At 53.8% G+C, this 23,726-nt stretch overlaps 1 protein-coding gene across 1 annotated transcript; it reads right to left on the reverse strand.

Annotated features, from left to right (window-relative positions):
- Positions 1-71: 71 nt before the first annotated feature.
- On the reverse strand, positions 72-19,964 carry WIPI1 (WD repeat domain, phosphoinositide interacting 1). Its single transcript, XM_064728414.1, has 13 exons — positions 19,844-19,964; positions 18,062-18,144; positions 17,397-17,566; positions 13,478-13,574; positions 9,765-9,862; positions 8,672-8,764; positions 8,356-8,426; positions 7,569-7,676; positions 7,050-7,214; positions 6,825-6,932; positions 5,336-5,457; positions 4,579-4,679; positions 72-601 (listed from the first exon to the last, which is right to left on the reverse strand). The coding sequence occupies exons 1-13, from the start codon at positions 19,912-19,914 to the stop codon at positions 554-556; spliced, it is 1,335 nt and encodes a 444-aa protein (XP_064584484.1). The 5' UTR covers positions 19,915-19,964; the 3' UTR covers positions 72-553.
- Between the last annotated feature and the right edge of the window lie 3,762 nt (positions 19,965-23,726).

Genomic DNA, 23,726 nt, shown 5'->3' on the forward strand with positions numbered 1-23,726 from the left:
CAAAACCCCTCCCACTCCCCAAACTTAATCCAGACTGACACCTTTAGGGCCCCAAAAAGAACAGCAGGAGCTGCCAGGGACAGACTGTGACTTTATTCTGTCTTTCAATATAGCAAATGGCATCTTCTCTAATATCACTGCAAAAATACTTTGCCTGGGTTAAAATAGTCTGTTTATACTGTACAAAGACATAAGTTTAATATCTCTTCCTATAAGTACATTTATACACATAAAACAGCATAAATTAGAAAAGGGGACAAATGGGTATATAAAATTCTGGTTACATACAAATCTGATTAAATTAGCATTTACACTGTGGTTCTAACATAGAGTTTGTTAAATAGAGCCATGTGCATACAGTACATTGACACCCCACCCAGACACAAATTAAAACAGGGGCTAACAGGGCCAGGTGTTCACTTACACAGAGCAAAAAGCCCGGCCCAACCTTAATTTCTGTATTTTTTTTCTCATCTTGGGGACTCACAGATCTGTTCTTGGAAACTCCTGGCTTTTCCAGCAGCTGTCCCAAGCGTGGCTGTTTTGCTTCTCCTCACGACCTCTTGGCCTTGCCCGGCTGACCTCCACGGCACAGGATTATCTACCAAAATCAAAACACAAGGGCCTTACTTTTCCCAGCACCAGGGAGCTTTTCCAGTTGCTTTTACGCACATGGGAGGAGCAGGGGGAGGGATGTCCCGCAGTGTTTTACTTTCCATTCAAAGGCACATCGGGGAGAGGTTTATTTATTTGCTCTCCCCCTCCCCAAATTGACAGTCCTGGGAACAGGAACCATCTGGATCAGTGATAAGGGGGTCTGGCCTCTGGCTGGCACTGGGCTCAGCACAGCCAGGCTTTGGGGAGTGCATTTGCCTCACTAAGTGATCCCAAAAAGCTCAGCTCTGGTGTGGCTGGAGGGAAAGGTTCGTGCTGGGCATCCCTGCATTGCTCTGGGGTCTCTGGATGGATCCCTGAGTGCAACTCCAACATGTCAGACAGGATTAGGGGAGGGAAAGCTCAGCCTAAATACCAGCAAAGCCTCTGAGTGGAAGAGTAAAGCAGGAGCAGAGAAGAGGAAGAAGCAGCAGAGCCTGATTCACCTCCATCAGCTACTCCTGCCACAGAGATCCTGGTGAAATGTGCCCCTGCTCCTGCATGGGCAGCCCTGGCACAGATCTGTCCCAGCTCCAGCCCTGCCAGACATGGCCTGGAAGGGATGAGAACCCCACAACCTCACAGACATGGAAGGGCTGTGAACCCCAGAATCCTGCTGCAGGTCTCTGGAAGGGCTGTGAACCCCACAGCTCCTGCTGCACGGGCTCTCTGCCAGCTCCTCCTCCCAGGTCTGCCTCTCCACGAGCTGCAGGACCATCACTGGCCAGGTTTCCAGGCACAGGCATTGACACTGGATGGCACAACTCCCAGGGGACCTCAGATAATGTACTGATAAGCTGGGCTTAATCCTGCAAGGCCCAGCTGCCCAAAATGCCACTCTGAGCTACAAGGGCAGGAGCCAGGCTCTGCCAAGCTCCCTCATGCCCTATGACACATAATTACAAGCAGAGCCTCAGTGGAAAGTCTGTGGCCTTTCCTCTGCTACCAGCCAGCTGTTAAAAAATAACCACTTAAAATAATTAAGTGTCTATATCCATGCAACAGAATGAGGGAAACACCATCCAGCAAAGAGCCAGGAGGAATCTGGGCCAATACTGCTTCCACAGAGCCAGAGATGTATCTGCAGCCTGGCTGTATCAAGATCTGTGGTCTGGAGCAGCAGAGGGGCGTGGGGACCCCATGACAGGGCACTGATTTCTGCCCTGTTGTAGATTTTTGCCCTCCAACAGGCAGCAGCACCCTTTGGCAGCACAGGAAAGTGCCCAAACTGTTTTGGAGCAGCTAAAAACTGATGGGAAAGAGATGGCTTTTAAGAGTGATGGAGTATCAGTGAGGGGGAGCTGCCTTTGAAGAGCTGATTGCTGTCTCACTTGACATAATGAAATGGCTCTCCTGATAAAAGCTTCACCTCTGGGCCCTGCAGCCAAGTGCAGGATGGATCACCTATGTCTAGAAAGCACTGACCAATCTGCAGGAAGAAATCATCCTTCCTAGAGAATCCAGGAGTTTTGGGCAGATCCCCTGGCTGCACTCCCCAGCTGCTTGCAGAATCCTGTAGGATTTCTTTTGCCAAATCTCACTGCAGTGCCCTGCCTGGCCCAAAACACACCCCAGCATCTCCCTGCTCCACTGGAAACCTCACTCCCTGCTGCACCCACAGAACAGGGGTGGCTGCTCAGGCAGGTGAGCAGAAAACAGCTCAAACTGCCAAAGTTTTGCAGCCAGAGCTGGTTCTGCTTTTCCTACCCTGTAAAATCTCTGCAGCCTCCTCCCTGCACATCCAGCACAGCACCCATGGCTCCAGCCCCCCTCAGTAACACCTGAGTCCTTCCTGCCCAGGACCAGCAGTGACTTGGGAGTGCTTAATCCACCCCAAGCATGCAGGGATTGTCACTGAACTGGTTTAACCTCCTTCTGCAATCCTGGCACCAGCAACATCCACGTCCCCTCTAGTGAGGCCACTTTTTACGAGTCCTCCTTGGGCTCCTCATCTCTGCTCTGATCTGTCCCTCCTTCCACTTAATGAACAGGCAGTGTTTGACAGATTTTATGTCAGGCTGAAGCTGGTTTTCCTCAGTCTTTAACAGCAGAGCCTCTGAAGTCTTGCTTGAGGTCAAGGGAAGACAAGAGGTTTCAAAATGGGGAGAAACTGTGGGGTTTGGGCACTGCTGTTTCTCCAGAACCATGTCTGAGTTCAAAGCCATACCGTGGGCTGCGGGTGAATATTCCATTTTGTCACAAGTTTTGAGGTTTTGAAAAGTCTTTTTGTTGCACACTGGAAAACAAACAAAACCCTTCCCATGTTTCCGCAAAGCCGAACGCTGTCAAAACATTTTTGTTGGATAAGGTCAGGTTTTTCTCCCCCTCCTCCTCTGCACAGGAGTGACCGAGGCCTGAAACCCCCTTGACTGAGACTGGAGATCTCAAGTGCTGAGAAAACAGCCAAGTTCAGTGAAATCCAGAGCATCCAAACATCCTGAGTGCTCCCACTGCGAGGGCAAACCCCAAAGCAGGAGCGGGGGCTTTATCTGGAAGCTCCGTTTGCTCAGGCACCGTTATCAGGGAGTATTTTTGGAAAGCACCTTCCCTTCCCACACCTCCTCCTCCCTAACAATACACATGTCACTGCTCTGTCAGGTTAATGACAGGATTTGGAGGGATCAAAGTTCATTTCACAAAGCACCTGCTGTGCTGCAGCAGGGGTTTGGGGCTGCTTTCATCCAGCACAGCCCCAGCAGGAAGCCTCATTCAGGAGCAGCGTGATCCCTGCCTGCTGGCATTTGCTTGTCCCCAAACCATGAGTTCAAGAGCAGGTTTAGCAGAAGGAAACAAAGGATTTCTCTCTGTCCCTGCTGCTCCTTCCAGGGGCCTGGGCCATCACCTTCTCTGTGGGCACAGCGAGGGAGACATTTGAAATATCCTTCTTGAGTAATGGACTTGGACAAGTGGGAAATTCCTGCTCCCAGTTTGCAGCAGGGAATGGTGCAGGTAAGGAAAGAAATAATCTGAGGGCTGTGTGAGCTGAGCTGGGTTTAGGTGGTGCTGGCTCAAAGGGAGTCATGAGCCAGGCTCCTTTTATCTGAGTAACACTTTGCCTCAGCTCAGAGGAAGGTGCCTCACAGAGGTCAGCTCAGCACATGGAATGAATCCTGGAATAAGGTTTGTACTTCCTCCTTTTCAGGCAAAACTCCAGCAGCAGGATATGTAAAAATGAAGTAAGGAATTCCAGAAGCCTGCCAAGGCTGCAACCTGAAATCCATTACAGTATTCTGCTGCATTACTGCTACGAAGACACCGCTGATTACAACCAGATCATAGTACAGACCAACATTCGTCCAATTAGGGGTTAGATACTTAATTAATGAGTGTGGAATAGGAAAAGGAGCCAGAAAGACACTGCCAGGCTGAAGTCAGATTGAAAAATCCACTAGCTCCTTCCAATGGTAACTGAGAAAGTGCCACATAAAAATCATAAAATGGTTTAAAACTCTGTTATTCCTTTCATCTTTGTACTTGGAAAAGGAGTTTCCTTCTCAGTTACCTTGGAAATGAAGAGACTGGTGAGGTTCAGGTATGTTCCAGTTGCATTCCATGAACTAACACAACTGACTGAAAATGCAACGGGGTATTAAGTTTTTATTTCTAAATTGTTCCAATTAAAACTATCCCTGGTAATATTAGAAATCTGCTCAAGGCACAAAGGTTAGGTGTGGATCTGAACCCCATTCAGCATGTTTGTTCAGATCTATCTCTGCTTAGGTTTGATCATTTCTGCCCCATCCCCAGCTGCTGTTTAGTGAGGGTGTCACTTTCCTGGCACTGTCCCTAGAACCCATCCAGTTATTTTAGTTTTCCCAGTGAGCTGGGACAAGGAGGGGGCCATGGAATCTCTTCTGGGAGAGGTTACTACTTCCTTCTCAGCATGAGGGCTGCACTGCGGGTTTAGGGGTCCCGAATGCTCACAGGAGGAAACTCATTCTCATCATCCAGACAGACTGGTCCAGTTGCAAACTCGTGCTCTGGGATCACCTCGCCCCGCAGGGCTCCGCCGTCCTCCGAGTAACCTGGCCAGGGGAAAACACCAAGGGTTACTGCAGGAAGGGAGGGGGAGGCTGCACACAGCAGCACACACTGTCACCACCTCTGCAGCACTGAGCTGCTTCCTCTGCCTTCAGGGACTGAGGAAGAGGAAGGTGTCTCCATGGATAGTATGGGTTATGGATGAACTATATGGCCAAAGCTGTGGCAGCAGCTTTCCTCCTCCTGCCATGAACCCAAGCACCAATTTCAGAGTAAGATGTGCATTTGGATGTGGATCTTATACTTGGGGATATAATGAGATAGTCACCAGTCACCCAGTCTTTTCCTGCAGCAGTTTAGTGCAAGGTGTGGCAATCTCACCACAGTGACTGACTGTGTCAGTGGCTGACCCAAAACCAGTGAGCCCTGACTCCTACACCCATGGTCACAACCCCTGGAAACCACCTGGCAAGAGTGGTTCCTGCTCAGCCCTGGGAGCAGAGCTGGCACAGGAAGCAGAGCAGAAAACTCGTGCCCTGTTTTTGTGGCAGGGGATGAACCCAGTGAGCTCCAAAGTCCTGCTGCCCCAGAGTGCAGTGTACCTGTGGTGATCCTGGATGAGCCCTTGGAAGGTGGGACACTTCCCACTTTGCCCCAGGTGGTTTTGTGGCTCCTGAGCAAGGGCACATGTGGTGCTCACCTGGCATGGTCGAAGTTGAAGGCACTGTACTTTGTCTGGCTACAGTTGCTGCATAAGATTGAGGTACTGGAGGCTGAAGGTCGTTTTCTTTGTTCTCCTCCATCTTTCCTGAGCCAAGCAGACTAATTGTACAGATCAAGAGAGAGGAGAAGAGTTAGTTCTGATCCTGGCTGTCCCTCCCCAGCTCCAGCTAAGACAAGCCCATGCATCCACATCTCCTTGAAGCACATCACCCATCCCCATCACTGCATGCAGCAGCCCCAGCAGTGCTGTGGACAGGGGAGCATTGTGCTCCACAAGGAAAGCAGGGGGTGAAGAAGGAGATAGGGGAAGCACCACTTCAGCTGGAGGACAATGCTGGCATGGGAACAGAAGGGAACAGACTGACCACAAAAGCTTTAGGTTACAAAGGCAAACAGTGTTTCTAATCACAGAGGGGGCTCCGAAGGGCTTCCAACAGGAGCAGACTAGATGGGAAAAGCAGCCCTGGCTAGTTTAGGACGGAGTTTGAGCAGAGATATCGTATGATGTAATGTAACTCATGACCCAAGGGCCCTTTTCAGCCCTCTGCTGCTCAGAGGAGCCCACATGACAAGGCTGGGGCTGCGGGCGGCGCGCGCTGGACAGCGCAGCTTTGAAGTGCTTTTGTTTTGTGGCTTTTCCAAAAGCTGCTGGCACTTTCCTGGCTGGCAGCCACCTCCCGGCCTGGAGCACATGTTACATCTCACCCCACCCCAAAGGCTTCACATCTGGAGCCAAGCAGCCCAGATGTGTGCGGGGGGGGTTCCGTGCTTAATGGGATTTGCATATGGCCTGGAGAGCGGCGGGGGAGGCTCTGTTTGCACAGGATCCCAGAGTGATTTCGGTTGGAAAAGACCTCTGAGATCATTGAGCCCAACCTTTGACTGATCACCACCAGCCTGTCACCACACCAGGGCACTGAGGGCCACATCCAGTCACTCTTTGAACAATTCCAGGAATGGTGAGCTGTTCAATGAATGACTGGATGTGGCCCTCAGTGCTCTGGGGCTCCCCACCACCTGCCTGGGCAGCCCCTTCCAGTGCTTGACAACCCCTTCCATTAAGAAATTCCTCTGCTTTGGCACTGGGCTTTGTTCACAGAAGCTCAGTGTCACTCCACACCATGCCACCCCCAGTCAGCTCTCCAGCACCCACTCCAAGCTGGAGAAGGTGCTCTGCTCTCCTGCCACCACAATGGTCAGAGCTCTGCTGCTGGGGCACCTCCTAAAGCACAGCCCTGCTGGGATGTCCCACAGCTGCCAGGGCATCTGAGATGTCTCAGGTTTCTCCTGCCAGAAGCCCTGTCTGCTGTGCTTCTCAGGCACGCCTGTCAGATCAGGGAGCTCCAATCACAAACTCATTATAACTTTCTTGCTCCTACAACTCCATTTTGTGCTGCCAGGTGAGATTTCCCTTCATTTTTTAAAAGACCAGCCTCTGTATGAGGTGTGAGTGGAAGCAGAGTTACCTGTGATTTTTAATGAGGACACACTCCCCTCCATCCTGGGGGTCCAGGTTATAGATGTAGAGGTGTCCATCCGACGTCGTCACCAACAGCCGAGGCAGCTTCTGAATCCTGCTGGGAAAAGCATCCTGAGGCCAAAATCCTCCCCCACACAGACACAGCAGCACCCACAGCACAGGGGCCGAGGCCAGGCTGGCCTGGCCAGGGCTCAGCAGGCTCAGCACGTACGTGGACAGGGCACAGATGTTCCTCTGCCCGGAGATGTTCAGCCGGACGGTGGCAAAGGCTCGGTCCTGGCTCATCATGCCGGACACCTGCGCAGGGAGGTAGTTGGTGGCAGCCTGGAACATCTTCCCCATGTAACCACTCCAGGTTGGAGGCTCCTCTGGCCGGCTGAGGGGTCACAAAGCAGGGTCAGTGGGGTTAGCATGATCAGTGGGATAAAACACCACAAACAGACCTGATCTCACACGGGTGAAGGGTTTTCTGGAGCACCTTCACACTGTGCACCAGCCTGGCTGGAGATCACAGGGGACAGTGGCACCTTATAAAGCCAGAGACCTGTACAGCAGGGGTGCAGTGTGTGGCTTTCCAAAGAGTGAGTCCCTGGGGACACAAGGACACTGTGCACCTGGAATTGCTCATGGAGAGTACATGGTGAGGACGTGGACAGCAGCTGTGTAAACACAGAGCTCTGAAGCAGACCCAGCCCTGGGGCAGGCAGGTTAAACCAGGCTAAGCCCTCACCTGTCTGTGAGATGCTCCAGTTTGAAGATGTGCACGGTCTCCGTGTTGCTGGAAGCACAGAGGAACTGGGAATCCATGCTGAACACCAGGGAGCTGATGTTCACATACCTAGAGCCAAGCAAGGACAGCACTGTCACTCCCAACAGCCACCCACTCAAGGGGAATTGCTGGCTTTGCCTCACAGAGGAGTGCCTGGGCAGGAAGGAGACCCATCCATGGTGAGGATCACCCTGCACAGCTGCTGCTGAGCCTGTGGGCTCACTGATCAGCCATTCCCTAATCCCTTTGCTCAGCAGGGCTGGGGATAGCCTCCAGCTAGTGACAAACAGCCAGAGAGGTGGAAATGTCCTTGCCCACAGAGCTGCCTGTGGAGGGAACATCTGTGCCAGCCTCACTGCAGCTTCTGCTGCTGCAGAGACCAGGGAGGATGGCCAAAGTGCTGAACAGTGGGACACAAACAGCATCTCCTGCACAGGTTCAGCAGGAATGAGGTCTCTGACAATTTTGGGGACTTCATTATTTCAGACAAGAGAAAAGAAAGGACAGAGTAAATGGAGTGACTCCACATCTGTTCCCTGCCACTGCCCTGTTCAGTGACACACTGGAAGGAATCAATGAGCTGGGCACAGCCTGGCACAGTGACATTTCCAGCTGATACGTTTGCTCTTGTTTTCCTTCTGCAAAAGATGCCAAAGCCACCAGGATCTGACGCTGCCCTGTGTCCCTGTGTTTACACTCTGGCTCTGGGAGCCTCTGTGTACTTGTCACTGCAGAAGAATGAACTGACCTTTTCATCCCTCGCCGGAATTCATAGAGTTTTTGCCCCCCAGGAATGGAAAATACACGAATGACTGTGCCCTGCAAAAAATGCAAATGGAAATACCACGCAGGAGCAGGCCAAGGAGCCCAAGCCCTTTCCCTGACACACCCAGGAAACTCAGGATGTGCAAAGGCTCCTCCTGTTTGCCAGCTGGGCTCAATCTGATCCCATGCACTGACCAGTCAGCGGCCCTCCTGTGCTGGCTGTGATTAAGAAGGGGCAGTTCAGGGGTGCTGATGCAGCCCTGGGCAGAGGAAGGGTACTTGCAGGCACACTCACTCACTTTTTCAGAAGCACTGGCCAGCTTGGAGCCGGTGGAGTTGAAGGTGAGAGCAGCCAGAGGCCCCTCATGGGCAGGAATGGTGCAGGCTGTTTTCTGTAGGGCACAAGGGAACGTGAGAGCAAAGGCACACGCTGCTCCTTGGACTGTGTGGGCAAAGGGACACGCGGGGCCTTGGACTGTGTGAGGGCAGGGCGTTCCTGCCCTGCAGCTATCCACACCTGCTGATATGGATTCATGGGATCATCATGTGCTGATGGGATCCCTTCAACATCCTCAGCACTTCACCTCTGCCCTGCCTTGAGCTCATTCCTCTGCTGTTATGGCCGTTGTGATTACAGGACACTCACCCCAGGGGCAGAGAACCTCAGCTCCCCGCCTCTCCAGGGTTCAGCATGTGCCTGCACCCTCTCCAAAGCCTGGCCCTTCCCTGCAATTCCTGCTGCAGTGGCACCACCCTGGTACCTGCAGGGAGCCCCAGCCCTTGCAGCACCTCTTGGAGCAGCAGCATTTCCCTGTGCTCTGCTCCTCCCCTGCTGCAGATCCTCAGCTCTGGCTGCACGTACGGAGCCACCAGCCTTATGTAACTCAAAGCCCTGGCATAAACAGCAGATAATCATGACCCTGCATCCAGCCAGGGACAGATTTCCTAAGGGGACTTTGGACACTCTGCCCTCTCTGTGACTTTGGGTCAGGCATCCCTTCCAGCCCACGGTGAGGCAAAGCTGCTCCAGGTCCTGTGCTGTGCCTGGAGCAGCTCCAACCCCCCTGACCCACGCTGGCCACATCGTTCCCCTGGGATCTGCTGCTGACGCTCCCACAGAACCCCAGCGTGAGCCTGGCAGCGGCCCTGGGGCTGCAGGGCAGTGGGTCACGTTTCCCTGAATATCCTGTGCGGGGACATGCACGTCCTGATCTCAGAGCTGTCAGCTCCGAGCAAGGGGGATCTGTCCAGATGTGCCTGCCAGGCAATTCCCTCGCACTCCAGCTCGGTGCAGTGGATTTATTCATCCTTCCCAAGGGCCCCGTTGGCTTTGCTGTGGCTCTGTTTGTTTTCAGCCCCTGCCGGTATCCAAAGGCTGAGCCTCGCACTTACCAAAGTATTTCCGTCGTAAAGCGCGATCTCCCCGCTGGTCGCGCTGCCGGGATAAGCCAAGTAGGAGTTGGCGTGGTTGATGGAGAGAGCACACAGACCTGGCAGGGGGACAGGGACACGGCTGAGGCTGTGGCTGGGGGAGCACAGCACGGGGCACGCCGGGGGTTCGGGCTCTGGCTCCTGGCACCGCTCGGCCCCGGGCTGGGAACAGCTCGGCCGTGGGGACATCTGCTGGTACGGGACAGAACGGCGGCTGTGCCCTGCCACCCTCCCCGAGCACAGGAACCCAATCTGGCTTTTCAGCACGCTCTGGGCGCTCCCCCTGCATTGTCTCCCTGGAGAAGGCAGGAATAGGTGCATGAAACAGCACATGTGGGTCTGAGGGCTCACAGCACTCCTGTCCAGACACATCTGGACACATCCAGATGTGCACAGGGTGTAGGTGCCGGGCTGGGAGCTCAGAGGAGCAGCACAGAGTGGGTGCAGCTCTGTTGCAGCCTGGCTGAAGGCAGTGCCATTTCCTTCTGCTCTGAATGGAAAAGGGAAGCAGAGAAAGACAAAGGAAATGCGCCAGCTGTGCTGGGAGTTTCCGGCTGACAAGGAACTCGAACACAGCGAAATCTCAAGCACAGGGGGAATCCTTCCCCATAAGAGCCAAGTGGTTTTGTGCCAACACGAGCACAAAGGTTCCCAAATGCTCCTTTCAAAGTGGGCAGGAATTGCAGGATGAGACAGGGACGGATGGATACGTGAGCGTGGGTACATCCATCCGCTGTCCCCCAGGTGACCTCGGAAAAGAGCATCTCTTCCTGCCTCTCGTCCTGCAGCCAGTGAATCCTGTCACACACCAAACGTGCCTCACTCGCTTCCTGCCCCACATCCGTGTGCTCACAGCCCCCCCAAACCCGACTCCAGGCTCCAGCACGACCTGAGCTTCCTGACCCGTGGCGGGAATCCCACCTAATCCCACGTGTGGAGGAAACAGCGGGGTTAAAGGCAGTGGGGACACCCCAAAGGGGCAGGCAGGGCAGCCACACACGGCACGTAGATGGGATGGGACTGAAGGGGACAGCAGGGCAGTCACACACTGCACGTACATGGGATGGGATTGAAGGGGACAGCAGAGCAGCCACACACCAGTAGGACAGCCACACACCACACGTAGATGGGATGGGATGGGATGGGATGGGATGGGATGGGATGGGATGGGATGGGATGGGATGGGATGGGATGGGATGGGACTGAAGGGGCCAGCAGGACAGCCACACAGCAGCAGGAGAGCCACACAGCAGTAGGACAGGACAGCCACACACAGCACGTAGGACAGCCACAGCAGTGGGACAGCCACACAGAGCACGTAGATGGGATGGGACTGAAGGGGCCAGCAGAGCAGCCACACAGCAGCAGGACAGCCACACACAGCACGTAGAAGGGACAGGACGTGCCGTGCTGTGCCGTGCAAGCCCCGTGTCAGGACACAGCCCTGGCCCCCGCCCAGCAGCAGCGGGGAAGGATCGGCCGGAGCTCTCGTTTTAGGTCATTGTTTATAACCAAACAAAGAGAGCTCAGCACAGCCAGGAGCTGCAGGATCGGCCAGAGGCCCCAGGGATCCGCTCCCCATCCATCCAGAGGCGTGCACATCATCCAGGAACGGCGCACGGGAGAGGCACGAGGAGCATGAGGAGCACGCACGGCAGCAGCAAAGGCGCGCAATTAAAAGGCAATTAAGGAGGGAGGGATGGGAGGAAGGCAAAGATGGCCCAGACACTGCGGCTGTGATGAGCATCCTGCCCCCTCTGCATGGTGATCCCCCAGCCCAGGGAGATGAGCAGAGCCCTTTCAGACAGGATCAGGGCAGGCTGGAGCTGAACAAAGCGAGCTCTGAGCCGGGTGAGTCACCCGCTCCCTCTGCTCCTCTGGCCGGCAGAGCCGCCGGAAAACCAGGCCAGGGGAAAACACAGATGTGAGTGTACTGGGCTGACCTCGGGGACACACAAAGAACAGGGATCACAGGGCCACGGGCAGCCTTTGAAGATGCTGCTCTCCCCCATGACAGCAGCCCCCCAGCCATGGTGAGGGTTGGTGCTGCAGTGGTGGGCTCAGGCAGGCTGGCACTGCTCAGATGGCCCCTCCAGGAGTGCCACGTCACAGGTGGCTTCCTCAAGCAGCATGGAAAAATGCTACTGTGCCCAGGGAGCCTGGCCTTGCCCTCGGGCCAGCAGGTCCAGGCACATCCAGGGCTTGGGGGGAGCCACAAGGTGTTTTCCAAACCTGCAGTCACTCCCAAGATGTGCCCACACAGCACACGAGTCACCCCGAGCACTGTGACCTCCTTGGTTCAAATCCTGCCCCTGTTTTGGTGTGAATCACATGAAAAACAACTGCCTTGGACACCGTGGGCATTTTCCTCTCCTACGTGGAGGAGGCTGGATCAGGAGCCAGGTGCTGGCCAGGAACAGGCAGGGATCTCACTGTGACAGGCCAGGGTGGCTGCAGCAGACCCTGGTCCTGCCTGTGCTGCTGTCACCGTGCCCAGGGCACACACTTTAGGGGGGTTGGCACATTTCCCATGTCCTCCTAAACCCCCCAGCACAGATTCCCACTCCTGAACAAGCTGCACAGAGAGCACTGAGGCTGGACTGCCCTGACCTACTGGACACACCATCATTGGGGTCAAGCTTGGGACCAAAGCAGGTGGCCCGGGCACAACAGGGACACTGCACTTGTCACTGAGCTCATTTCAATGACAGCTGCTGCAGCAAAAGGGGTTTAAACACTAAGCCCACATGAAGCCTGTGATCTGCAGCATCCCAGTCCTGCCCTGCTGCTCTTAAACCACGACCTGATCCTCCAGCCCCTCTGCAGAACAGCTCCAGGCCTGGGTATCCCTGCCCACCCTGCTGCTGGGCCTTCTCAGGAAGGCTTTAAACTTTAATTATATTTGCAGCATTCAGCATGTTTAATCCACACAGAGAGCCCATCTGCTGAGACCTGAAGTAGGTCAGGGGAGCTGCTGGCAGAGCATCCCTTGAAAGCCCCGAGGCCAAGCGTGAGCACATCAGCAGCTTCCCAAGCACCCAGCCATGAAAGGATGCTGCAGGACAGCACAGCACCGTGGGCACCCAGCCAAGCTTCCCTCTCTGCTGCTAAAAATAGAAAATAGCCTGTGCCAGCAGCAGGAAAGCCGGATTCCCCCTGTGCCACACCCACAGGCTGTGCTGTGCTGCCCTGCCCTGCCCTGCCCTGGGCTTTGCTGTGGCAGCTCCTGGGAACTCCCTGGCAGGGACTGGGGCTGTGCTTGGCTGGTTCTGTCCCCAGGGATCCCTTTGGGAGCTGACCCCAAGGGGAACTCAGACCCTTCTGCCCATCTCTGCTCCCCTTTGATGCACCTGCTCTGGCCAGAGCAGGGCTTTGCTCCAGACAGGGCAGGGCTTTGCTCAGGACAGAGCTGGGGCACAGCCCAGGCCTGGCAGAGCTCAAGGAGAGTCTGGACAATGCTCTGGGATGTTGGGATGCTGCTGTGCAGGGCAAGGAGTTGCATTCAGTGATCCTTGTGGGTCCCTTCACACTCTGCTCCACGCATTTCTGACTGCCCAGTGCTGGGTGAGCATGCACAGGCCACAGGCTGGCTTTAACTCTAACAATGCTGGTTTAAATTCTAACAAAGCTGTGGCTCTCCAAAGCTCCCTTTGACACAGCTCTGCCATGCTCACCTGTTGTGTTGGGAGGTGTATCCATGATAGTCTTCAGAAGCTTCATGTCCTTGATGTTATGGATGTAGATGGACTCTTCCAGGCACACCACCAGCCTCTGCAAGGACACAGGGGACATGCACAGAGCCAGCAGTGCTGTGGCTGCTGCTCCCACACTTCCCAGACCCAAACCTTTGCTGTCACACAAACCCAACAGGAGTTTCCCACACACTGAAATGGAACAGCAACGTGATCTCTTGTGCTTCTCCATTCCCTCTCACATCTGGGTTTGTACAACTCTTGGTTTTGGTTTTTGCATCCAGTCTTGCTTTAGAGAGAAGACAAAACACCAAGACTTCTCTGCTCCTCTGCATCTTCCACACCCCAGCAACAGGAAGGACCCACCAGGGTCACACCCCACCTCAGGCCTCGACTGCCATCTACCCCTCCCTCAACTTTTCTCTGCAGTTCTTAACGAATTACTTTTTGATCACAAAAAGAGAGGCTGCAGTCCTTGTCAGTGTGCCTCCAGGTGGGAATGCAGCCCTTTGCCCTGACTGTTTCTTGATTTGGGACACAAAGGAACTGGGTCTGCACTGCTGCTAAACCTAATGCACCTGCCCAGCACATCAATGTTTCTCTCCCCATTTGGCGTAAGCAGGGAAAACTGCTTTATTGCCCTGCAGAACTGCACAGACACAGAGCTGAGACACATTTGTTAGGGACAGTCAGCCTTGCACCATCTTGGCTGGGATTTCCCAAGTTCAGGTGCTTGCACCTCTTCTGCTGACCCTGGCAGGAACGTCCAGCCAGCCAGGAGGAGGCAGGGCAGAAAGGCAAAGGGAAGCCTGATGCTGTAACCTCAGCCCTGGGCCACCACCTCTGTGGCCACTCAGCTTTGTGTCACCACAGAGGCTTTTTTGGGACCAGGCTTTGGGTCTGGCTGAAGGGCTGAGCTTTCTAAGTCCAGCAAGTGCACAGCCTCACCTCCCTTGGTGCCAAGAGTCCAGAAGCACTACAAACATCCCAATAAAAGCCTAAACCCAGACCCCATCCATCCTGAAGCTGGAGCACCCAAATCCATGTCCAGGAAGCCTCCACCTCTTCAGAAATGAGGCCACTTATTTAGTATCTAAATGTGGAGCTTAGTCACTAACTTCAAACACCCACATTAAAAATCTCTGCCTTGCTCCACCATTACTCTCAGATCAAACTCTTTCCCACTTCTATTCCTGCTAACCACAGCATCTGGGGCTGTGTCAGAGCCATTTTGCATTTCCAGGAAGACTTTGCCTTTTCTACAGTAAGAGCCATCCACTTGCAAGCAGAGGAATATTTATACAGCTGATTTGGGCAAAGCCACCATGTGCTTTCCCAGAACGGGCTGCTCTTGATGTCCAGGTGAAAAAAGGGAGGTTTCCAGATGTTTCCAGAGATGCTGGTACCCACAGGGACAAAATCCAGGAAAGTTTGGGATGTGAAGAGGCAGAGGAGGTCTGGACAAGCTCAGCAGGAGCTGGAGAGGGCTGGTTCACCCCTGCTGGCCTCCACACAGCCCTGTGGCCACGTGAGGGGCACTGGGATGGGCTTTATCCTCACTGTGCACACAGACAGAGCCTCAGGAAGGTGCTGTGATTGCTACATGGGGTCAAGGCATTGCTAATTGTTCAAAATGTCACTGCTCACCAGCTTGGTCTGTAGTTTGGATGGATCAGGTCAGATAGCTGAAATGGGGTTGGACACAGCCAAACAAACACCCTCAAACCTCTCCAACGGGCTCAGCAGGGTTTCAGCAGTGAATGTAAACTCAGCAGCTTCCCAGCAGTCCCAAAGCACAGCCTGATTGCCCACTCTGAGACAAATCAGGATTTATCTCCACACATTCAGTTATCATGGAGCTTGGAACTAAGAATTCCTGGCCTCCACACAGCCCTGTGGCCACGTGAGGGGCACTGGGATGGGCTTTATCCTCACTGTGCACACAGACAGAGCCTCAGGAAGGTGCTGTGATTGCTACACGGGGTCAAGGCACTGCTAATTGTTCAAAATGTCATTGCCCACCAGCTTGGTCTGTAGTCTGGATGGATCAGGTCAGATAGCTGAGCTGTCTTTGGGGGCTGAAATGGCCAAATAAACACCTGAAACCTCTCCAACGAGCTCAGCAGGGTTTAGCAGTGAATGAAACCCCACGAGTTTCACACCAGTCCCAGAGTACAGCCTGATTCCCCATTCTGAGCAAATCAGGATTTATCTCCACACATTCAGAGTTATCATGGAGCTTGGAACTAAGAATTCCCACAACAACAACAGAGGGGTTTGCTTGTTTGCACAATGAGGAGTTTTTCACAGAGAGAACAGATTGAAACATGCACCTTTTGTTTGAGACCTGTTCCTGGTTAATTTGTCACCATTTCCCTGAGTTAATGCCTTGTCTGGGATTTGTCCTTCTGTGAAATTCCAGGGAGTGCAGCTTTCCTGCAGGAGCTCAGGCAAGAGTTCAAGTGTCACATGCAGAACCTGATGGGCACCACTTTAACTCCTGAATGTACACTGAAATAATGATTCCTCTTCAACCCAAACTGGGAAGGTTTAGATGGGATTTGAGGAAAAAATTCTTTGTGAAAAGGGTTATTAAGCACTGAACATGTTCAGGGCAGTGGTGGGGTCACCATCCCTGGAGGGATTTTAAAAATGTGTGGATGGGGCATTTTAGAACAGGGTTTAGCCTTGGCAGTGCTGGGGAATGGTTGGACTTGATGTTTTATTGGTCTTTTCCAACCTAAATGTGATTCTGTATTTCTAAACATCTGTAATATCTCCAAATCCCCCCAGGTGTGTCTGTGGCACAGCCAGAGGATGAGCTCAGCCCAGGAATTTGAACCCAGCTTGTAATGCAGCCAAGAAATGTGGATTCAAGGCTGGGACTGTGCATCACCTTCAGGCAGCACAAGGGGAGTAGCCTGAATGTATTTTATTCACACCAATCTCCTAGAGCTGCTCAGCAGAACCTCCCAGTTTATTTTTATACACACACATCTATCTGCAATTCAAAGGAAGTCTCTCTTTTGCCAGTTTCACTGTGAGCTGAAGTGAAAAAATCAATTTAGGACAGATTTAATTGTAGAGCAGGAACTCCTGGTCAAAGACAGCTTTACTGGAAGCTCAGCCCAGAGAGCTCACTGCAGGTCTCACTGTTGCTAACTGAGGAGAGGCTGATTATATACAATTACCCAGACTGCTTATTTCTTCATTGTAAAGTGTCCTCTGCTTCTTAGGGCATATACTTGGAAAATAATTATGGACAAAAAGGAAAAGATGACTTAAAATCCTCCAAGAGAGCTCAGGGCTGCACGAGGCTGTCTCACATCAGAGAATAACACTCTAAAACTCTCATTGTAGAGCATAACACTCTAAAACTCTCATTGTAAGTGGCCTGAGTGAGTTTTATGCCTTTAAAACCAAACCAAGGCTGCTGGCAGCACTTGGAAAGCAGCTTTTTGCCTTATCCACAGATAAGTGTGGAAAAGTTACTCCTGGGTTACAGATAAGTTACTCCTGGGTTTTTGTAACCAACTTTGAAGGTCTCACTTGCACCCAGGATGGCAGAGGTGGGCCTGGAGTCAGGATGTGGAATCCAAGGGAGGGAGGAACATGAAAAGGTGTTTTTTTGGCAGAGCTGTGTCCTGAGCAGGCAAGAGGCAGATGACAAAAAGCCTTTGTGTAACTGCCACCAACCCAAGGCCTTGGCTTCATTTTCCTGAAGGAAGCAGTGGGGGCAGCTGATAGCACAGCCCTGCAGCTCCTGCCAGAGCCTCTCATGTGGGGCTGGGAGGAGAGCACAGGCTAAATCCACCCCTAAATCCCACTCACAACCCTCCCAGCTGGAAAAGCAAAGGCAGCACAGAGCCAGAGTGGGATAGCTGTGGGTAACCCCTCTCACCTGCCGGTTCAGGCGGATGGACAGGATTTTACTGGAATAGCTGTAGTTGCAGATCTCTGTCCCTTTCTTGAAGTGGTACACATTCATTTGCTGTGGCTTGGCATGGCTGACCACGACCACAAGGCTGCTGGAGAACAGACGCTCCACGATGTAAACATCTGGGATTTCATCTGGGCACACAGGGAGAGCAAGGCAGAGCCCTCAGCTGGGCTGAACTGCAGCAACAACACTCAGCTCAGGAGGGGATGGGCTTGGGAGCTCTGTGCTAAGGTGTTAACATCATTTTGGTGAAAAATTTCTCGTGCCTGGCGCAAAGCAATAAATTGGGAGCAGGAAGGGGTTAAAAAGCCTTCCCCTGAAGGCAGAAATGAAGCACCAGAGAACATATCCACTGGATGAACATACCCAGCTCTCTTGCTTGTAAATACCACGCTGGATTAAAGGCCTGGGAGCTCTCCAGCAGCTGTGCTGGAAGCCTGTGGGCTGCTGCTCATGTACCTGAAACATTCCAGTGGGGAACTGCTCTGAGTGCTGGGCTGCAGCACACACTGCTGCTGTCAGGGTGGCAGCAGTGGAAAAGAAATGGGCTCTAACAAAGGTGAAGGATTCCCACAAATTGAAGGTGCTGCTGGTCAATGTTCCTCCCAGGGAAACAGGAGACTTACTGCTTTCATGGACCTGGTCCAGTTGCTCCACAGAACTTAAGGAGAAGAGTCTGTATCCAGTTGTGGTTCCAATGGCCAGGGAGCTGCAGAGACAAAGCAAAGCCCTGCTGGTTCAGAGCTGGAACCCTCCAGGTGACAGCAAGAGTCCCTGCAGGGATGGTGTACTGGTTTGGACTGGGATGGGGATGTTTTGCCTTATTAGCTGGAACAGGGCTGGGTTTGGGGTTTGTGCTGAGCACAGGGTTGATAACCTGGGGGTGTTTTTGTTATTGTTGAGCTGTGCTTGCACAGTCAAGGCTTTTCCTGCTCCTCACCCCTCCAGCGAGGGCACAAGGAGCTGGGAAGGGACACAGCCAGGACAGCTGGGACACCCCAGGCCACCCATGTCAGGCTCAGGGGATGAAGGAGGAAGAAGAGAAGGACATTTGGAGTGGTGGCCTTTGTCCTCCCTGCTGTCCTGGGGATGGCTGAGCCCCTGCCTGCCATGGGAAGTGGGGAATGAATTCCTTGTTCTGCTTTGTTTGCATGTGTGGCTCTTGCTTTAATTATTAATCTGTCTTTATCTCAGCCCGAGAGTTTTCTCACTTTCACCCTTTTGGTTCTCTTTCCACCTCAATGAGTGAAGAGCTGGCTGGGGTTAAACCCTGACATTGAGGAAAAGAGTAGTTCCTGGCACAGTGCTCTGTGAAGGCACAACTTCAGATTCCAACCTAAATAATACAGAGTAACAAACTCAGGAATGCAGCTCTCCATCTGAGCCTGTTGCAGCCTACAGAAGGCAAGCATCCCTCTGAGAGAGCAAACTCCTCCTCTCCTCTCTGCGGCTGCTGGAGGAACAAACAGGTCCAGATCTACCTGGGAGGATGCACACAGGAGCTGTGGGTCACAGAAGGGGCTGTTTCCTCAGCCAGGGGCTGATCCACCTGTACTGACACAAAGGTTTATCCTGGCTGGGGAAGCTCTGCTCTCACTGTTAAGGGTGGTGGGCAGAGTCTTGCCAAGCGCTGTCCCTGCCCAGTTCCAGATGCACTAAGCAGCGAGATCTAAGTCTTAAACCAGCAGCCAGCCCATAACAGCAACGCACAGCGTTTGCACTGGGAACAGCGAGCAGCAGGTTCACGTCAGCAGCGCATCCACATCCCTGAAAGCACCCTTTGTTCGGGCACACCAATGCAAAGCAGGGCTGCAAAGGAAAGGGCATTTCCAGGTGTGAGCGAGGCCGCTATCTCTGATTCTTATCTCCGGGCCGATCCTGGCTCCGGGCTCCCACATCCGTGTGTGCCTCGCTGCTCTGGGCAGGATTTGCTGTCCCGGCTGGGAACGGTTCAGAAACGGGAGCAGGGCAGGGAGGCTGCGGGAGCGCGGCTGTCATTTATCCCGAGCTGGGGCGGTGCTCTGGCACCGCTGCTCACCGGGAGCCTCCGGGGGGTGCCGGTGGCCCTGGGCAACGCCGCCGCCTCCCCGTGCCCGCACAGCGCCCGCAGACAAAGCCGGGGAGCGCCGCTGCCCTGCCCGGCCCCGGGCGCTCCCCGGGCTGCGGGGGAGGCAAAGCCCGGTCCCGCTCTCGATTCCGCCTCCCCCGGGAGCCGGCGGGGCCGGGGCCGCTCCCCCGGGCTGGAGCTGCCCGACCCCGGCCCGTGAGCGCGCGGTGAAGGGGGCGCTCCGCCGGGCCATCCCTATGGGGACCCGCCCCGCTCCGGGCCGCGGGGCCGGGCCGGACCGACCCCGCCCGGCGCGGCCCGGCCGCCGTCCCCCCCGCCCCGCGGCGGCCGCCCCGCTTACGTGCAGTCCTGGTTGTAGGAGAAGCAGCTGAGCGCCGCGGGCGCCCCCGGGGCCTCGGCCGCGGCCTCCATGGAGCGGGCGCGGCGCCTCGGCCGCTGCGGCCCCCGCGCCCGCCCCGGCCCCGCTCCGCCGCCGCACGGGCGGTGCCGCCGCCCATTGGCTCGCTCGCCGCTGATGGACGCGCGGGGTGACCTATGGGGTGAGGAGCAGGCGGGGCGGGCACGCCCCCCGGAGTGGCGGAACGGGCTGCCATTGGCTGGCGGCGCGGAACAGCTGCGCGTGGCCACGTGGTGATGTTGTGGTTGCATCAGACGGGCGCGGACAGATGTTGGAGCGCATCTGGCGGAGCGCGGCTGCGGCGGTGCTGCGAGGGGGACACGGCGACAAGGGGCTGCTGGGGGGGCGGGGGTGGCACTAGGGAAGGCGTGGGCGAGGGCATGGGGCGGGGAAAAGTGATGGTGGCACCGCTGACTGGAAAACAAGTCAGTCCGCCTCTCCGCTTCCTTGGCTAAAGAGTGCTTTGAAGAGTTGTTTTTGTGTTTTTACAGCATTGCTATCCTAAAGCTAACGGCGTTTGTGCATCGTTCCTGTGCTTAACACCGCTGCTGCCGTGGGGGGTCAGATCTGCCGGGGAAAACACAAAGGAAAACAAAGCTCCGAGTCAGATACAGATATTCCAGGAGTCAGTGCAATGACATTACCGGTGCACAGAAACTCTGCCGGGGCAGAGCCTGCAAACCCCATAATTAGATGAGTAATCCTCATGTGAGTGCTGAAGTCATTGGGCCCGGATCACTTGATGTGTGCACCACAGGACTTTTGGAAAAGGAGCCCCATGCAATACCATCCCTGTGAGGCAGATTCCATGTGGACACATTAGTCTGCCTGGATTAATCCCCCTCTGCTCCATGGGGACCTGGAGTGCCCGTAATAATCCCCTGTGAGGGAGCTGGAAGCCTGCAGCAGTGAAGATAGATTGATTTTGGGGAGGAAGTAGGAAAAGACACATCTTCAAAACACCGTTTTGGAGGGAGGTGGATGGTGGGTCATCCCTAGGACTCAAAACACACGAGTGACACTGCAGGGGAATAATTTTCAGGACATCATGTTTGGGGGGAAAACATCATCTTTTCCAAGGGGCCTACTGGGAAGTTCTAATAAAAGCCAAACTTGAACTGGAAAAGCTGGTCTTGAATGTCCTGAAACTGTCCCTGTGGATCAGCAAAGTTTGATTTTGAAACAGGGATGTCAGACAGGAAGTGGGGTTGCGGAGCAGGAAAAAATTTGAAAACAAAACAAAGCCCTCCAATAAACAAAACCAGGGAGACATTGCCTTGTGTTTCAAAAAAAAAAAAAAAAAACCAAAACAGTTTCTGAGCAACAGCAGCAGCTGCATGCTTGCTGCTTGGGCAATCACCATGGTTTTAAAATGAAACCTTGATAAAGCACCCGAGACTTGGGTAACACAATTATTTTTGCAGTTTGACTGATGCAACCATGTTGGTCAATCCTCCTTTGAGCTCACTGCCTGCAAAGGCTGTTTGATCAGCAGGACTGGGAGAAACAGGGAGTTCTTGTCCTCTGCTGCAGCATTAAAAAAGTGTGGGTGGCCTTTGGAGCAGGTTGGGTACAGCTGTGTCACCATGGTGGGGGTGAGGTCAGGACAGGCTGCTCCTCAGGCTGGAAAAGCTGCTGTGTGTTGGTGAAACCCTTGGAAATGTCAGGATCTGTGCTCTGGAATGTTGGAGCAGTTGGGTGCTGGGTGTCAAATAGAAGCTGGGGTGCTCTGGGTGGGAACTGAGTCTGATGGCTCAGATTTTAAATTTTCTATGTTTCAGGTTCTGTGCTGCTTTAGTGTGTGGGGCTGGGCTCACACCAGGGGATGCTGAGCTCTGTGCACAGAGCAGGGAGACAAAACAATTCCTGCTCCAGCTGGGCACCAAGGACAAATGATCCAAATCTCAGCCCAGGAGCACAAACCCCGTGGGCTGGAGAGAGAAAAACAAGCAGGGTGGGACTGGATGGGCTAAAGCTGGAATGGGACAATGAACTGCAAGGTGCAAATGGAGCAGAACTGATCCCAGGGAGAGACCCCGGGCCCGGCCGTGCATTTTGGGACCATTTTGGGTCCATCTTGAGTTAATTTTGTGACCATCTTGGTTCATCTTGGGAACATTTTGGCTCATTTTGGGTTCATTTTGGGACCATTTTTGATTTGCCTGAGATGCAGCCCTGGCTGGGCTCTTGTGCTGCCCAAGGTGGATCCATGGAGGAGATGCTTTGAATAAATCCCTGCTTTATTCTGTAACTCTGCCCAGCCTCTGCTCCAGCTCAGCCTTCACAAGGCATCATTTCTGGTAAGAGATGAGGTGTGTCAGGTGCCTCAAACATAAAGAAGTAGCTGAAGTGATTTTTCGGGAATTCAGCTTTGGAGGGAGGTGGTATTTAGGGTAGTAGTTAAATCCCAAGATATTTCCTGGGATCTGAGTGTATGTCACACCTGGGGAAAATGGTCTGGCAAGGGCAGCAGAGCCCTGCCAGGCACCAGAACAGTCCCTGTGCTGCTGCATGGGTTTGCTGGGAAGAATATATCAGGAATTGGCCTCCCTTTCCTGACAATCCTGTGACTGCAGTAACTATTGACAATAACAACCTCAACTCAGTCATTAACTCCAAACCCAGTCCAGAGTGTGACCATTTGATCTTAGATGTTTTCCAGTGCAGAGGGCATGGTGTGAGGGATGTTGGTTTGTGATCTCCACCCTGGGTGTTTGCACTGAAGCCTTAAAGAGGAAACAGAGGTGAAGAAGCTGGGAAACCAGTGCTGTGCCCAGAAGGGCCATGGCATCCTGTGTGCTGCCATTCCACATGGGAAAGGGTTTTGAGAGCTTTTTGGCTTTTCCCTGGCTCAGAGTTTAAATTCCAGCTCAGTTCTTCCCTCTCAGATAAAGCCAGCTTGCTCTCACTGATAGGTCTGGTATTTTAAATCTGCTGCAGGGAAATAGAAAGGTCTTGGCAGAGCTAAATCTGTTAAATATCTTTATATCCTTCACTGGAATTCCTGATAACCAGAAGCCTGTTCAGGCACTACAGCCTTGTAGGGGATAAACAGGCAAAAGGTGAATGTGTAATGAGGTGAGCAAGTGTTTCTAAGAGCAAGGAAACCACTTTTCCCCGTGGAAGGAGCAGGAAGAGGTGGCAGGGACATTGCTTTGCTCTTTTTTGTCACCCTTGCCGAGTGCATCGAGCAGGTGGAGGAGGAAGAAGGGGCTGCATCCCGACCTTTAGGAGCTTTAATGCACGAAGTGCGGAGCGCTGCAGTGCCGGTGGTGCTGCTTTAGGCTCTCACAGACAATAAATGCTGCCCTCTGGTGCCCCGAGCAGGCTGCGCGCAGCCGGGCCAGCATCGCGCCGCGCACGGCGGTGCCTCCACAGCGGGCTCGTTAGATCCTGCTCCTTGGAGTATCCCATGGGTTACACCGGGCTTGTTCAGTCCTGCTCCTTGGAGTATCCCATGGGTTACACCGGGCTTGTTCAATCCTGCTCCTTGGAGTATCCCATGGGTTACACCGGGCTTGTTCAATCCTGCTCCTTGGAGTATCCAATGGGTTACACCGGGCTTGTTCAATCCTGCTCCTTGGAGTATCCAATGGGTTACACTGGGTTTGTTCAGTCCTGCTCCTTGGAGTATCCAATGGGTTACACCGGGCTTGTTCAGTCCTGCTCCTTGGAGTATCCAATGGGTTACACCAGGTTTGTTCAATCCTGCTCCTTGGAGTATCCAGTGGGTTACACCGGGCTCGTTAAACCCTGCTCCTTGGAGTATCCAATGGGTTACACCGGGCTTGTTCAATCCTGCTCCTTGGAGTATCCCATGGGTTAC

Source organism: Zonotrichia leucophrys, chromosome 18, assembly GCF_028769735.1.
Source record: "Zonotrichia leucophrys gambelii isolate GWCS_2022_RI chromosome 18, RI_Zleu_2.0, whole genome shotgun sequence".
Taxonomy (NCBI): Eukaryota; Metazoa; Chordata; class Aves; order Passeriformes; family Passerellidae; genus Zonotrichia; species Zonotrichia leucophrys.

Bases quoted from the DNA above. Each gene is read 5' to 3' on its own strand.
- WIPI1 (XM_064728414.1), bottom strand. From the start codon at position 19,914: ATGGAGGCCGCGGCCGAGGCCCCGGGGGCGCCCGCGGCGCTCAGCTGC. The intron at 7,677-8,355 runs GTCAGTTCATTC...GCTTGGCTCTAG, and splicing joins TTCCGGCGAGGGATGAAAAG to GTATGTGAACATCAGCTCCC. The intron at 5,458-6,824 runs GTAACTCTGCTT...CTGTACAATTAG, and splicing joins GTCCTCATTAAAAATCACAG to TCTGCTTGGCTCAGGAAAGA.